At 44.8% G+C, this 12,992-nt stretch overlaps 4 protein-coding genes across 5 annotated transcripts; 1 reads left to right on the forward strand and 3 right to left on the reverse strand.

The window, feature by feature from the left end:
• Positions 1 to 3,067: 3,067 nt before the first annotated feature.
• On the reverse strand, positions 3,068 to 6,882 carry LOC122321575 (epidermal growth factor receptor-like). Of its 2 annotated transcripts, XM_070281523.1 has the most exons (6): positions 6,453 to 6,881; positions 5,472 to 5,694; positions 4,233 to 5,407; positions 3,424 to 4,164; positions 3,222 to 3,358; positions 3,068 to 3,153 (listed from the first exon to the last, which is right to left on the reverse strand). In XM_070281523.1, the coding sequence occupies exons 1-5, from the start codon at positions 6,574 to 6,576 to the stop codon at positions 3,222 to 3,224; spliced, it is 2,400 nt and encodes a 799-aa protein (XP_070137624.1). In that variant the 5' UTR covers positions 6,577 to 6,881; the 3' UTR covers positions 3,068 to 3,153. The 2 variants fall into 2 exon arrangements, with proteins under 2 accessions (XP_070137624.1, XP_043067929.1); XM_043211994.2 differs by lacking the exon at positions 3,424 to 4,164 and having other exon boundaries at positions 3,068 to 3,358; positions 6,453 to 6,882.
• A 527-nt stretch (positions 6,883 to 7,409) lies between these two features.
• Rad17 (Rad17 checkpoint clamp loader component) lies at positions 7,410 to 9,324 on the forward strand. Its single transcript, XM_017235875.3, has 4 exons — positions 7,410 to 7,504; positions 7,564 to 8,207; positions 8,266 to 8,732; positions 8,787 to 9,324. Exons 1-4 carry the CDS (start codon positions 7,490 to 7,492, stop codon positions 9,227 to 9,229), a joined length of 1,569 nt encoding a protein of 522 aa, XP_017091364.2. The 5' UTR covers positions 7,410 to 7,489; the 3' UTR covers positions 9,230 to 9,324.
• Positions 9,319 to 11,072, reverse strand: Hexim (Hexamethylene bisacetamide inducible). The gene is made up of 3 exons (XM_017235876.3): positions 10,847 to 11,072; positions 10,115 to 10,681; positions 9,319 to 10,062 (listed from the first exon to the last, which is right to left on the reverse strand). The coding sequence occupies exons 1-3, from the start codon at positions 10,866 to 10,868 to the stop codon at positions 9,590 to 9,592; spliced, it is 1,062 nt and encodes a 353-aa protein (XP_017091365.2). The 5' UTR covers positions 10,869 to 11,072; the 3' UTR covers positions 9,319 to 9,589.
• Positions 11,073 to 11,267: 195 nt separating this feature from the next.
• On the reverse strand, positions 11,268 to 12,875 carry LOC108121558 (serine protease easter). Its single transcript, XM_017235755.3, has 4 exons — positions 12,607 to 12,875; positions 12,345 to 12,526; positions 12,079 to 12,226; positions 11,268 to 12,026 (listed from the first exon to the last, which is right to left on the reverse strand). The coding sequence occupies exons 1-4, from the start codon at positions 12,662 to 12,664 to the stop codon at positions 11,329 to 11,331; spliced, it is 1,086 nt and encodes a 361-aa protein (XP_017091244.2). The 5' UTR covers positions 12,665 to 12,875; the 3' UTR covers positions 11,268 to 11,328.
• Between the last annotated feature and the right edge of the window lie 117 nt (positions 12,876 to 12,992).

Genomic DNA, 12,992 nt, shown 5'->3' on the forward strand with positions numbered 1-12,992 from the left:
TTGTCGTGATGGGATGGCTAAAAATGGTGTTTTCCCCTATGGGGTCCACAGTGATGGCTATATCTTCACCAATTCTTATCCGATTCTCAAGCGGAGTACGATTTGTAGATCGATTCTCCACCATTCTGCATCAAAATCCTGAGACAAAATATTTTTTAGATTTTTTGTCCATTTGTCGTGATGGGATCCCATAAAAATGGTGTTTTCCCCTATGGGGTCCACAGTGATGGCTATATCTTCACCAATTCTTATCCGATTCTCAAGCGGAGTACCTTAAACGATTTGTAGATTGATTCTCCACCATTCTGCATCAAAATCCTGAGACAAAATATTTTTTAGATTTTTTGTCCATTTTTCGTGATGGGCTTCCTTGAAAATGTGGTTTTCCCCTATAGGGTCCACAGTGATGGCTATATCTTCACCAATTCTTATCCGATTCTCAAGCGGAGTACCTTAAATGATTTGTAAATTGATTCTCCACCATTCTGCATCAAAATCCTGAGACAAAATATTTTTTAGATTTTTTGTCCATTTTTCGTGATGGGATCCCTTGAAAATGGGGTTTTCCCCTATAGGGTCCACAGTGATGGCTATATCTTCACCAATTCTTATCCGATTCTCAAGCGGAGTACCTTAAACGATTTCTGGATCGATTCGCCACCGTTCTACATCAAAATCCTGAGAAAAAATATTTTTTAGATTTTTTGTCCATTTTTCGTAATGGGCTCCCTTGAAAATGGGGTTTTCCCCTATAGGGTCCACAGTGATGGCTATATCTTCACCAATTTTGATCCGATTCTCAAGCGGAGTACCTTAAACGATTTGTAGATCGATTCTCCACCATTCTGCATCAAAATACTGAGACAAAATATTTTGTAGATTTTTTTGTCCATTTTTCGTGATGGTATCCCTTGAAAATGGGGTTTTCCCCTATAGGGTCCACAGTGATGGCTATATCTTCACCAATTCTTATCCGATTCTCAAGCGGAGTGCCTTAAACGATTTCTGGATCGATTCGCCACCGTTCTACATCAAAATCCTGAGAAAAAATATTTTTTAGATTTTTTGTCCATTTTTCGTGATGGGCTCCCTTGAAAATGGGGTTTTCCCCTATAGGGTCCAAAGTGATGGCTATATCTTCACCAATTTTGATCCGATTCTCAAGCGGAGTACCTTAAACGATTTGTAGATCGATTCTCCACCATTCTGCATCAAAATACTGAGACAAAATATTTTGTAGATTTTTTTGTCCATTTTTCGTGATGGTATCCCTTGAAAATGGGGTTTTCCCCTATAGGGTCCACAGTGATGGCTATATCTTCACCAATTCTTATCCGATTCTCAAGCGGAGTGCCTTAAACGATTTCTGGATCGATTCGCCACCGTTCTACATCAAAATCCTGAGAAAAAATATTTTTTAGATTTTTTGTCCATTTTTCGTGATGGGCTCCCTTGAAAATGGGGTTTTCCCCTATAGGGTCCAAAGTGATGGCTATATCTTCACCAATTTTGATCCGATTCTCAAGCGGAGTACCTTAAACGATTTGTAGATCGATTCTCCACCATTCTGCATCAAAATACTGAGACAAAATATTTTGTAGATTTTTTTGTCCATTTTTCGTGATGGTATCCCTTGAAAATGGGGTTTTCCCCTATAGGGTCCACAGTGATGGCTATATCTTCACCAATTCTTATCCGATTCTCAAGCGGAGTACCTTAAACGATTTCTGGATCGATTCGCCACCGTTCTACATCAAAATCCTGAGAAAAAATATTTTTTAGATTTTTTGTCCATTTTTCGTAATGGGCTCCCTTGAAAATGGGGTTTTCCCCTATAGGGTCCACAGTGATGGCTATATCTTCACCAATTTTGATCCGATTCTCAAGCGGAGTACCTTAAACGATTTTTAGATCGATTCTTCACCAGTATGCATCAAAATCCTGAGACAAAATATTTTTTTGATTTTTTGTCCATTTTTTGTGATGGGCTCCCTTGAAAATGGGGTTTTCCCCTATAGGGTCCACAGTGATGGCTATATCTTCACCAATTTTGATCCGATTCTCAAGCGGAGTACCTTAAACGATTTTTAGATCGATTCTCTACCATTCTGCATCAAAATCCTGACACAAAATATTTTTTAGATTTTTTGTCCATTTTTTATGATGGGCTCCCTTGAAAATGGGGTTTTCCCCTATAGGGTCCACAGTGATGGCTATATCTTCACCAATTTTGATCCGATTCTCAAGCGGAGTACCTTAAACGATTTTTAGATCGATTCTCTACCATTCTGCATCAAAATCCTGACACAAAATATTTTTTAGATTTTTTGTCCATTTTTCATGATGGGATCCCTGGAAAATGGGGATTTCCCCTATAGGGTCCACAGTGATGGCTATATCTTCATCAATTCTCATCCGATTATCAAGCGGAGTACCTTAAACGATTTGTAGATCGATTCTCCACCATTCTGCATCAAAATCCTGAGACAAAATATTTTTTAGATATTTTGTCCATTTTTTGTGATGGGCTCCCTTGAAAATGGGGTTTTCCCCTATAGGGTCCACAGTGATGGCTATATTTTCACCAATTCTTATCCGATTCTCAAGCGGAGTACCTTAAACGATTTGTATATTGATTCTCCACCATTCTGCATCAAAATCCTGAGACAAAATATTTTTTAGCTATTTTGTCCATTTTTTGTGATGGGATCCCTTAAAAATGGTGTTTCCCCTACAGGGTCCACAGTGATGGCTATATCTTCCCCAATTCTAATCCGATTCTCAAGCGGAGTACCTTAAATGATTTGTAGATCGATTCTCTACCATTCTGCATCAAAATCCTGACACAAAATATTTTTTAGATTTTTTGTCCATTTTTCATGATGGGATCCCTGGAAAATGGGGATTTCCCCTATAGGGTCCACAGTGATGGCTATATCTTCATCAATTCTCATCCGTTTCTCAAGCGGAGTACCTTAAACGATTTTTAGATCCACCATTCTGAGTCAAAATCCCTAGACAAAATCCCCAGACCCAGTTTTACCATAAAAAAATGCGGAACAACGTATATTTTTTAAAATATCTTCATATTATTTATTCATATTTTTTATTAACTTTATTTATAAACCAGAATCCTCAGCGTGTTGGTGAGAACTGGGTGGAAATAGGATAATGTTAGATTTTGACCTTCGTCATTGTCGAAAAGTAATGCTTAAATGTACCTAATTGGATGTACTACGGCCATCGGCTATACAGGTGCCACCGTAGCTAAAGTTCTTGCAGTTCAGACACTGATCTGGACCGGCTCCCCAACAACCATAATCGTTGCACTGATCCGAGCAAACGGTTCCATTTCTCTCTACAAGGAAGATGTAACAATTGATTAGAATTTTGAAAGCGCACATAGTTCTGAGAAATACTTACCACACAGATCAGCTCGGAGGTTCTCGTTGATAAACACCTTCTGGTCCGGCAACACCTGGATAGCCCCCCAACGTATGTTGTTTGCATAGCAGAGATCTCGATTGTCCTGGATGACCACATTGCCGGCGCTAATCCTCTTGAGGTTGCGCAAGTCCAGACTGTAGAGTGATGACTTAACGATGGAAAGGGAGGCGAACGTGCTCTCCATCAGCTGGCGTCCGTGGATGATCTCCAGATTCCGGAAGTACGACAGACTCTTGAATCTCGGGTGCTTGCCTTCAATGTTCAAAAAGCCAGTGATCTCTTTAACGGTCGAGAACAACTCGAGCCGCTCTGGATCCAAAGGAAAGTAGTGGGGACCCATTGTATAGTTCGGATAAACTTCCCGGTAGCCCGAGAATGTCTGATCCAAAATGCGAATGTTTCCATCGATAACCGTACAATTCCGGAAGGAGTCAATGTTTCCGGAGTGAAGGTTAGACACGCCAGGGCATTTTTTGGGGCAGGGGCCGTTGCAGGGCACGCACTCGCCCTCTTTGGACATCTTTTCCTGGGGACAGCTGCGCCCACAGCCACCATTGTCCCTCACCAAATTGATGGGGCACTCCTTGACACAAGTGGCTCCATCGGCTATGCAGGTGCCACTGCAGTTAAAGTTCTTGCAGTTCAGACACTGATCTGGACCGGTTCCACAACAACCATCATCGTTGAACTGATCCAAGAAATCGGTTCCATTTTTCTCTGTAAGGTGGAAGATGTAACAATTGATTAGAATTTTGAAAGGGCACATAGTTCTGAGAAATACTTACCACACAGATCAGCTCGTAGGTTGTCGTTGATAAACACCTTTTGATCCGGCAACACCTGGATCGCCCCCCAACGTATGTTGTTTGCATAGCAGAGATTTGGATTGTGCTGGATGACCACATTGCCGTTGCTAATCCTCTTGAGGTTGCGCAAGTCCAGACTGTGGAGTGATGACTTCACTATGGAAAGGGAGGCGAACATGCTCTCCATCACCTGGCGTCCTTGGATGATTTCCAGATTCCGGAAGTACGACAGACTCTTGAATCTCGGGTGCTTGCCTTCAACGTTCAGCAAGCCAGTGATCTTTTTAACGGTCGAGAACAACTCGAGCCGCTCTGGATCCAAAGGGAAGTAGCGGGGACCCATTGTATAGTTCGGATAAACGTCCTGGTAGCCCGAGAAAGTATGATCCAAAATGCGAATGTTTCCATCGATAACCGTACAATTCCGGAAGGAGTCAATGTTTCCGGAGTGAAGGATAGACACGCCTGGGCATTTTTTGGGGCAGGGGCCGTTGCAGGGCACGCACTCACCCTCTTTGGACATCTTGTCCTGGGGACATCTGCGCACACAGGCACCATTGTCCCTCAGCAAATGGCTGGGGCACTCCTTGACACAAGTGGCTCCAAAGGCGTACTTGCCCTCGGGATTCGCTTCCAGCTTATAGGATGTTGGATTGTACTTGCGCAGGGGCGGGCACTCCTCCTTACAGACGCCATCGTCGTAGAAGTTCTTGCAGGCGATGCAGTCCATCTGCGTAGGCCCGACGCAGCCGCCGGCGCAGAACAGGTGGCAGCACTCCCTGGGACTTGGTCCATAGCAACGACCCTGCGCACACTGGGGCGAGCAAGTGAACTGGCTCAGCTTCTGGCAGTTGACGGGTCCTTCGCCCCAGCAGCCCTTTGAGCAGGACTCGTGGCACTTGGGACACTGTCGCTCCGGGGCCGTGAAGTTGTAGATGTAGGTCATATAGGCATTGCTCGTCAGGATCTCGTTCCACTGAATGGAGCGCATGTGGCAAAGGTTGAAGTTGTTGTGGAAGCCCACCTCGCCGTTGAGAACTTCCCGGAGATTGGGCATCTCTAGAGTGAACATCTTGGAGTAGGAGACGAACAAAGCATACTCCTCTCCGTCCCCGGCCAAACTAAACAAGGTACGACCTCGAATGATTTGCAATCTGGAAATTAGAAAGATCCAGGGTCAGGATATGCCTCAGGTGGCTAGTTAGCGTTGAAACTTACTTTGGGAACTTGACATGCTTAAGGTCCACATGACTGATCAAAATGTAACCGGTCACCTCCCGGATATTCTCCAAGAAGCTCAGGCTCAGATTCTCGTTGGGCAGCCACGTCAGCTCCAGGTTGCCATACACGTAGGTGCAGTTCGTGTAAAGATGCACCAGACTCCTATAGTGGTGCTCCCTATTCGAGGGCCGCGACAGCCGAGACTTGGTTCCAATGCAAACTGCAAAGAGTAAAAAAATGGGAGATCATTAGTACCTTGGGTTGATATGAGCATGTCCGTCTGTCTGTTTCTACGCGAACTATTCTCTAAGTTTTGAATCTATCGTGATGGGTACCTCTACCGCAGTGATCCAACCTACCAAATTTCTTAACGATCAACCGACTAATGTCTTATAGCTTCCATATAACTGAAACTTGGAACTTTTTTTAGATTTTTTCTTGTAATAAATTGGAAAAGGAAATTGGAAATTGGATTGGACAAAGGATAGATCAACTATATCCGATGTTTCCGGTTTTAACAGCAAGGGTATATCAACTTTGCCCGAAGTTAGCTTTCCTTTCTTGTTTTAAATACAATATTTTATATTATACAAATCCCAAGAACCCCAAAATGCTGACTACGCCAACAATAATTCTTTTTAAACCTTTTGAAAACAATATTTAAGTTCCAAATGGGAAATTTTTAGAATTATATTGCGTGTTTTTTTTACATGTATTATAGATTATTTCGCTGAGAATTAAAAGTAAAAGATTAAATGGAAAACTGTACTCTGATAATGAATATAAGTTTTTTTTTGTGGCTGTACTAGAAATAAATATTAAAATTGAATAAAAAGGTGAATAAGTCAACATCGAGTTTACCATAATAATCTTTCAGCCACTATATAGCAATATTATTTCCATATAATTATTTTATATATAATTTTTTTACAGCCAGTTGGCGATTTGAGTTACATAAGCTCGACAGAAACAGCTTACCTTTCATATCGCCATGATCCACATGGCCGGAATTGCTGACCAATGAGAAGGGGACAGCTGCCATGCCGCCGAGGATCAGCCAAAGGGAGACGATGCTCCGCAGTCCTCCACCTGATATCCTCATGATGATGGATTCTTTATTCAAAATTCGGATGATATTCTTTTTTTACTATACTCTATACTTTATAAACTATACGGATCCGTATCCAAATCCGAGTCCGAATCGGATTTGTTTGTTTAATTCAAAGACGATTGTAAGGGTGGTTCTGCGGCAATGGATGGTGGGGTGCGTGGCTCAAGTGTGGCTGTGTGTTGGAAATAAGTGTTCTTTGAGACACGGATAATCACGCAAAAATATATGCAGAATATTTTCACACCATCAGAACCATCAGTGGTTCTGATGTTTCTTCTAAGACCGCGCGTTCGAAAATAACTTACAGATACGACTTGCACATTTTATATTCTACAGATGCATTTTACTCAATACTGCACAAGTGCGAGTGAGAGATCCCACATTCCATCCCTCACTCTTGCAACCATTTTTCGTGATGGGATCCCTTGAAAATGGGGGTTTCCCCTATAGGGTCCACAGTGATGGCTGTATCTTCCCCGAGGGAAGAAGGGTGCATGCAAAGTTTTAAGCCGATTGCCTTAAAACGGAGAGACTATTGGGCCTAGGAATATACAGACAGACGGACAGAAAGACGGACTTGCTTATATCAGCTCAGGAGGTGATCCTGATCAAGAATATATATACTTTAAAGGGTCGCAGATGTCTCCTGCACTGCGTTGCACACTTTTGAACAAAATTATTATTATTATACCCTCTGCAAGGATATCTTTATTTAACTTTGGAGAGCTAGACATAACAGAGAAACAAGTCTTTGAAAAATAGATATCGATTTTATGAACCTTTTATTCAATAATAATTTTATAAAATCATCTTCATTATATATTCAAAATTTCAAAAGTAACAGTCACATGTTGGGGGTACCCCTCAATTTTCTGTCTGGTCACACTAAAAAGTAAGAAGAAGCATGAGCGCCCGAAAGGTAAACATATTTTGAATTTCTTTAGCATTTTTAACAATTTTGAATTTGGGCTCGCGTAGGCAAAATGGGTAAAATGTGCCTTCAGCGAGATGAACCTCACCTCAAGCCCAGCTTCCTCTGACGCCACTCCTGCCAAGAGGACTCGAAGTGCCGGCAGCTTTTCCCAACTTTCAAGAACTCAAACCGAGAATACATTGATTTGCAAAACCGACGATGTTGTGGATCTTACGTCGTTGGAAAAGGATGAGGAGCCTCCGCCGGCCATTAGCGAGAACTGGATGGAGGGCTTTGCTCCCAGTTCGAGCGATGAGCTGGCCGTGCATCCCAAGAAGGTCGGAGAGGTTCGCAGTTGGCTGCTGCACTGCGAAGCAGTACGTAAGAAGTTTCCCGCACAAATGTGCCTGCTGACGGGACCTACAGGGGCGGGAAAAACTGCTACACTACACGTTTTGGCCAAGGAAATGGGTTACCAGATTCAGGAATGGATTAATCCCGTGGACTGCGAGGTAGTCACGGTTTTGGGTGACCAGCCAAGCGGCAGCGGCTATGTGGGTTCCCACTTGGAGGCCTTTAAGAGTTTCTTGCTGAGAGCGTCGCGTTACAAGTCCTTGCTGTTTTCTCAGGAGAAGCGTTTGCTTCTGGTCGAGGACTTTCCCAATATCTTCCTTGGTGAAGGAGAGGCTTCCTTCGAGGAATTGCTGGAGTAAGTAACAACCTTTGTGGAAACCAGTTCGTTAGTTACATCAATCCTTTTTTTAAAGCGATTACTCCTCTTATGGGAAGTCACCGTTAGTATTCATAGTGGCGGATTCAAAGTCCCGAGGGCTAAACATGAGCTTTCGTTTATTTCCGGAGCAACTGAAGGCCAAGCATCGCATTGAGCACATCTCTTTCAATCCCATTGCCTCAACTATCATGCAAAAGTCCATGAAGTCTTTCTGCTCCGTGATGCGAAAACCTATTAATAAGAACATCTACAAGGTGCCGGCGCAAACAGTGCTGGAATCTATTGTGGTGGGCGCCCAGGGTGACATCCGAAACGCGTTGATTAACTTGCATCTCAGCTCCCTAGTGGGAGTGCCGAGTATGCCCACCAAACAGCTTGATGTGAGTGTAGCCGCAACTACCAAGGGTCGGAAAGCGAAAACTCAGAGCACCTTAAAGTCAATTGGCCGGGACGAATCCATCACCCTAATGCACGCCATGGGCCGGGTGATGAATCCCAAGAGTAAGTTCTGGAAAGAATGCATCCTCTATCATAGCTTACCATTAGTTCTTTCAGTTACCGATTCGAAGCGCCTGCAACATAGTCCAGAGGACATAACCGAATCCTTTCGCACCGAGCCGCGAAACTTTGTGAACTTTGTGCACGCGAACTACCTATCCCACTTTAAGGATATTGAAGATATTGTGGACGCCATTAACGACGTGGGCTTGGCGGATTGCATGCTGAACGAATACCGAGACGATAACCTGTCTGTGATGGCGCTTAACCTGGCCATTCGCGGAGTTATGCTGGCCAACCGAGAACCGGTTAGTGGCTGGATACCAGTGCGAGGACCAAAGAAGGTACTTGTGAAGGCCGATGCAAGTTTGGCGGAACAGAAGCTCCTTGGTGTTAGATATGCGGGGATTTCCAAGAGCCTCTATGCGACTGAATACAAATCCATGGTGAAGCTTATTTCTGATAAAATGAAAGATTCTGGCCAAAATAGTGAGCTGTAGATCATTCAATGCTTGTATTTAATTTATGCTTACATTTAAGAATAAACTCTGAATAGAATGTTGATGAATTTGTAATAAAATACCATGTGTCACAATCGAAACGTTTTATTTTCCTACAAATCGGATTCATTTAAAATTCCATTAAAATCGAGGCAACGTCTTTAAAGTTTTAATTTAAAAGTATTCTACAGATCGAATGCCAACAAAATACATTGGGGGGCTCATAATGCTAATGAATATTTTGGACAAAATGCTGATGGTGATGGCTTAAAACTAGACAAGGTTGGATGCCTGGGACATGGTCCCCGGACATCAAAACGTATTCTTCTTTATATACACTTAGGGAGGACCTTTTCCCCTTTATTTTACATCAGCATCGCCCTGCTTTATGCCGTCGCTGGAATTGTCGTCCTCATCCATTTGGTTGTTGTCCAGAAGGCCCTGACGTTCCTCCTCGTTGGCGTGCCCATTTAGGTGGATCGGGGAACGGGATCGGGAGCGAGAGCGGCTCTTATCGTGCCGTTCGGCATGCCCGTTGGCTATGTTCAAGCCTGCCACGCCCATTTCGTGCCCATCGCTGCTTGACGAAGAGGAGTTGCTGGACGTGCTGGACGTAGTGCTGCTGCTGTCACTCTCGCTATCCTCGCTCGAGGAGTCCATCGGCGTTGGCTGAAGCAGCTCCTGTGGCTGCTGCGGTGGTTGCTGCCTGGCTTGCAGTTCTCGGGCGGAGCTGGCTGTGGGCGCCACCGCAGAAGGTGGCGAGGCGGCGGCTGCGGCTGCTGCAGCCGGTCCGGCTGACGTCGGGCACGACCGCAGATAGTGAGAGCGAATCACTGAAAGGAAATAAAATCTAATCATCTGAAAAGTTGGCTCTCAGAAACTCACATTGATTCTCCCTGGTCAGCTGGCGTATCTTGTCTTCCAGGGCTCGTATCTTAGCGCTAAACTCCTTTGAAACGTTCTGAGCCTTGGAGTAGCGGTCCTCGATTGCCAGGCACTCCTGGATCAAGTCCTGCTTGCTCATCGTCTCCAACCGCTCCAGCCGCGCCCTCTCGTAGACATTGGAGAACTCCTTGGAGAGGAAGAGCACCTGGTCCTCCGCCTGGGAGCTGAAGCAATTGTCGTCGGAGTCGTCTTTGGGTAGCTCGGACATATGCTCCTCCATCAAGAAACGATTAGTATTGTAGGGCACGAGCAGCGATCTGGAGCGGACCAGCTTGGTTCGACTAGAACTCAGCCGGGGATTCCCCTCCACATGGCCGCCCCCTGCACCCTTGGCTGGCATGTCCAGCTTCCACTGCGGGTACTGATTCTTGGTCTTCTTGGGCAGCATTTTGGATTTTTTGCCGCGACGGTGCTTCCGCTTGGGGATTCCTCCGCCCCCTCCGCCGCTGCCGGCTCCACTTCCTCCTCCGCCTCCACCATCTAGAGGCCTTTGCTGACTGGTGTTATCTGAGACGGGAAAAAATATATAAAATCGTCACTTTTAATATCGTTTGTCCAAGTGCTGGGTTGCATCCCCTAACTGGGCTCCAATCAGAAACTATCTATGGAAGCTAAGCACCATTCTAATAAGGCAGTTGCCTTTGGGTTTCCTTTTTCTCCTCGATTTATTACCTGTTTTCACCGCTTCTGCCATGATTCTGTCCCCAAGTTCAGGTGCGTCGTCCTCCGAGTTCACTTCAATTGGTAGTTGATAGTTTGTGGTTTTCAATATATCGAGCTTGTGAAAATTCAGATTCTTCAAAACATAAACGGGACTCCAAACAATCCGAAACTCAACACACGTCCGCACAGTGGCAATTATTTTTCCTTTTGTTTTGCGTTTTTTTTTTACTTGGGCCCACTGTATTTGATTACTGTGGGATTTTTATATCAGCTTAGTGTGCCCAGAGGTGGAAAAGAGGGAAATAAGTGTGGTGAGTTCCTCCGAAAGTGCACCCTAATGGCGCGTAATTCAAATTGGCTGACTATCGATATATAACTTATATTCATATTATATTTATATTTTCCTTCCACTTATTAACATTTGCACAAGTTTTTGGCACGAAATTTGTTTATTAAAAGTATTTAGGAATTGATGCAAGAACAGTCCTTCTTCAGGCCCTCAAATTATCATGTATCCAGTCGATGTAGGAGGCTACCCGGGTGTAGACATCCGGCCAACCGGTCGTCGGGCATGGTACGGGTCCAAAGGACACAAGACCTCCCAACAGGTAGCCATCATTTTTATAGAGCATAAGGGGTCCCCCGGCATTGCCGTGGCACTCCTTCGCATTGGCCACCCCGCAGAGTTGGGAGGCCTGAATGTTCAAGTTTTGGACGGAGTACTTCTGCTGGCACTCCTCAATCGAGGAAATGGTTACGGTGCTCTTTTGCATCCGCGAACTGCTCCTCGCCTGCCATCCAGCGAGCTCGGTGACCAGACCCTCCAGCTCGTCGGCTCGGAGCTGCTTGTTGGGCAGGCAGATCGGTTCCACGAAATCATTGAGCTCCGCGGGACTAGCCAATCGGATCAGGGCAATATCGAATACCTGACTCAGGTTTTTTAGGCTGTAGAGAGGGTGTGGAACCAGCTGTTCCACCGAAATGTCCTGGTATGGTGGTGCGCATTCCGCCTGCTTTGTGTCCTCGTGGTACTGACAGTCGGGATTGGTGCTTGTGTCCCATTCGCCCAGACGAACGGCTGTTATGCGCAGATCCAGACCAGGAGCCTGGGTCAAACAGTGGGCAGCCGTCAGGATGTACCGTTCGTTGATCAAGACTCCTCCACAGGCATGGAGCTTCTCTTGGTTAGCTGGGATATTAGAAAGGTCAGATGGGATTCGTTGAGGTACTGTAAGACCCACCTCTTGTGTACTCTATCAAGGCCAGCCATGGAAACTCTCGGATGTTTGTTACCGTGCCATTTGATCGTTGCCACCGAACCCTGCCACATTTTTGGGGCAGCAATGGATGAGTTAATGCGCCCAAACCTTCGGTGCTGGGGCAACAAATCTGAAACAGTATGTAAAATTAATAACTTTACGTATAATTATAAAATTTCGTGGTTATCTTGTTTCCCAACGGAAGCGGACTTCCCCTGTGGGAAGCAGTGAATCCCGCAGCGAAATACCTGAACACCGTCCTCATTTGTTCCGCAGTGATTTTCTCGCAGAAGATTTCGATCGCTCTGGGATAGATTGCCCGAGGACAGGATACTCATGAAGTAGTCACATTTCTTTATTGAAATGCAGTGTCCTGTGACCCTGCTGTTCTGAATTTTGGACACGCATCTAAGCGTGGAACCTGGAAGATCTGAGATCAGAGATAGGTGGTTGGGAGATCTTGCCGAGTTCAGTTTAAAGCCGGACTTGTTTATGATTCCGTACACTCACCACTCGCAAGGCCAACAACAGCAACCGCTGCGACAAGTAGAATTGGAAAACTTCCCATGCCGGACCGGATCGATCTGATATACAGCTAGAGCTTTCGGACGATTTGGGTAGCGAACAGCTGAACGGCCAAGTGAGACTAATTTCGAGCAGGGGTCTCAGATTGTGGATTACCGGAGAGTAGAGTCGTGTTTATACTCTGGTGCGAGTGAAGCCGGGTCCAGATAACGTAATCGTAGTTGTGCAATCGGGGGCTCTTTATACTCTTCCAGAGTGTATAATCATTTTTCCAAGTTAATGAAGTGAAAAATGCACCAACACATCATATTCATTATACCGACCCAAATTATGTGAACTATTCGATTTACATTTTAAAATATAATCACTTA

This window comes from Drosophila bipectinata, chromosome 3R (assembly GCF_030179905.1).
Source record: "Drosophila bipectinata strain 14024-0381.07 chromosome 3R, DbipHiC1v2, whole genome shotgun sequence".
In the NCBI taxonomy this organism is placed as follows: domain Eukaryota; kingdom Metazoa; phylum Arthropoda; class Insecta; order Diptera; family Drosophilidae; genus Drosophila; species Drosophila bipectinata.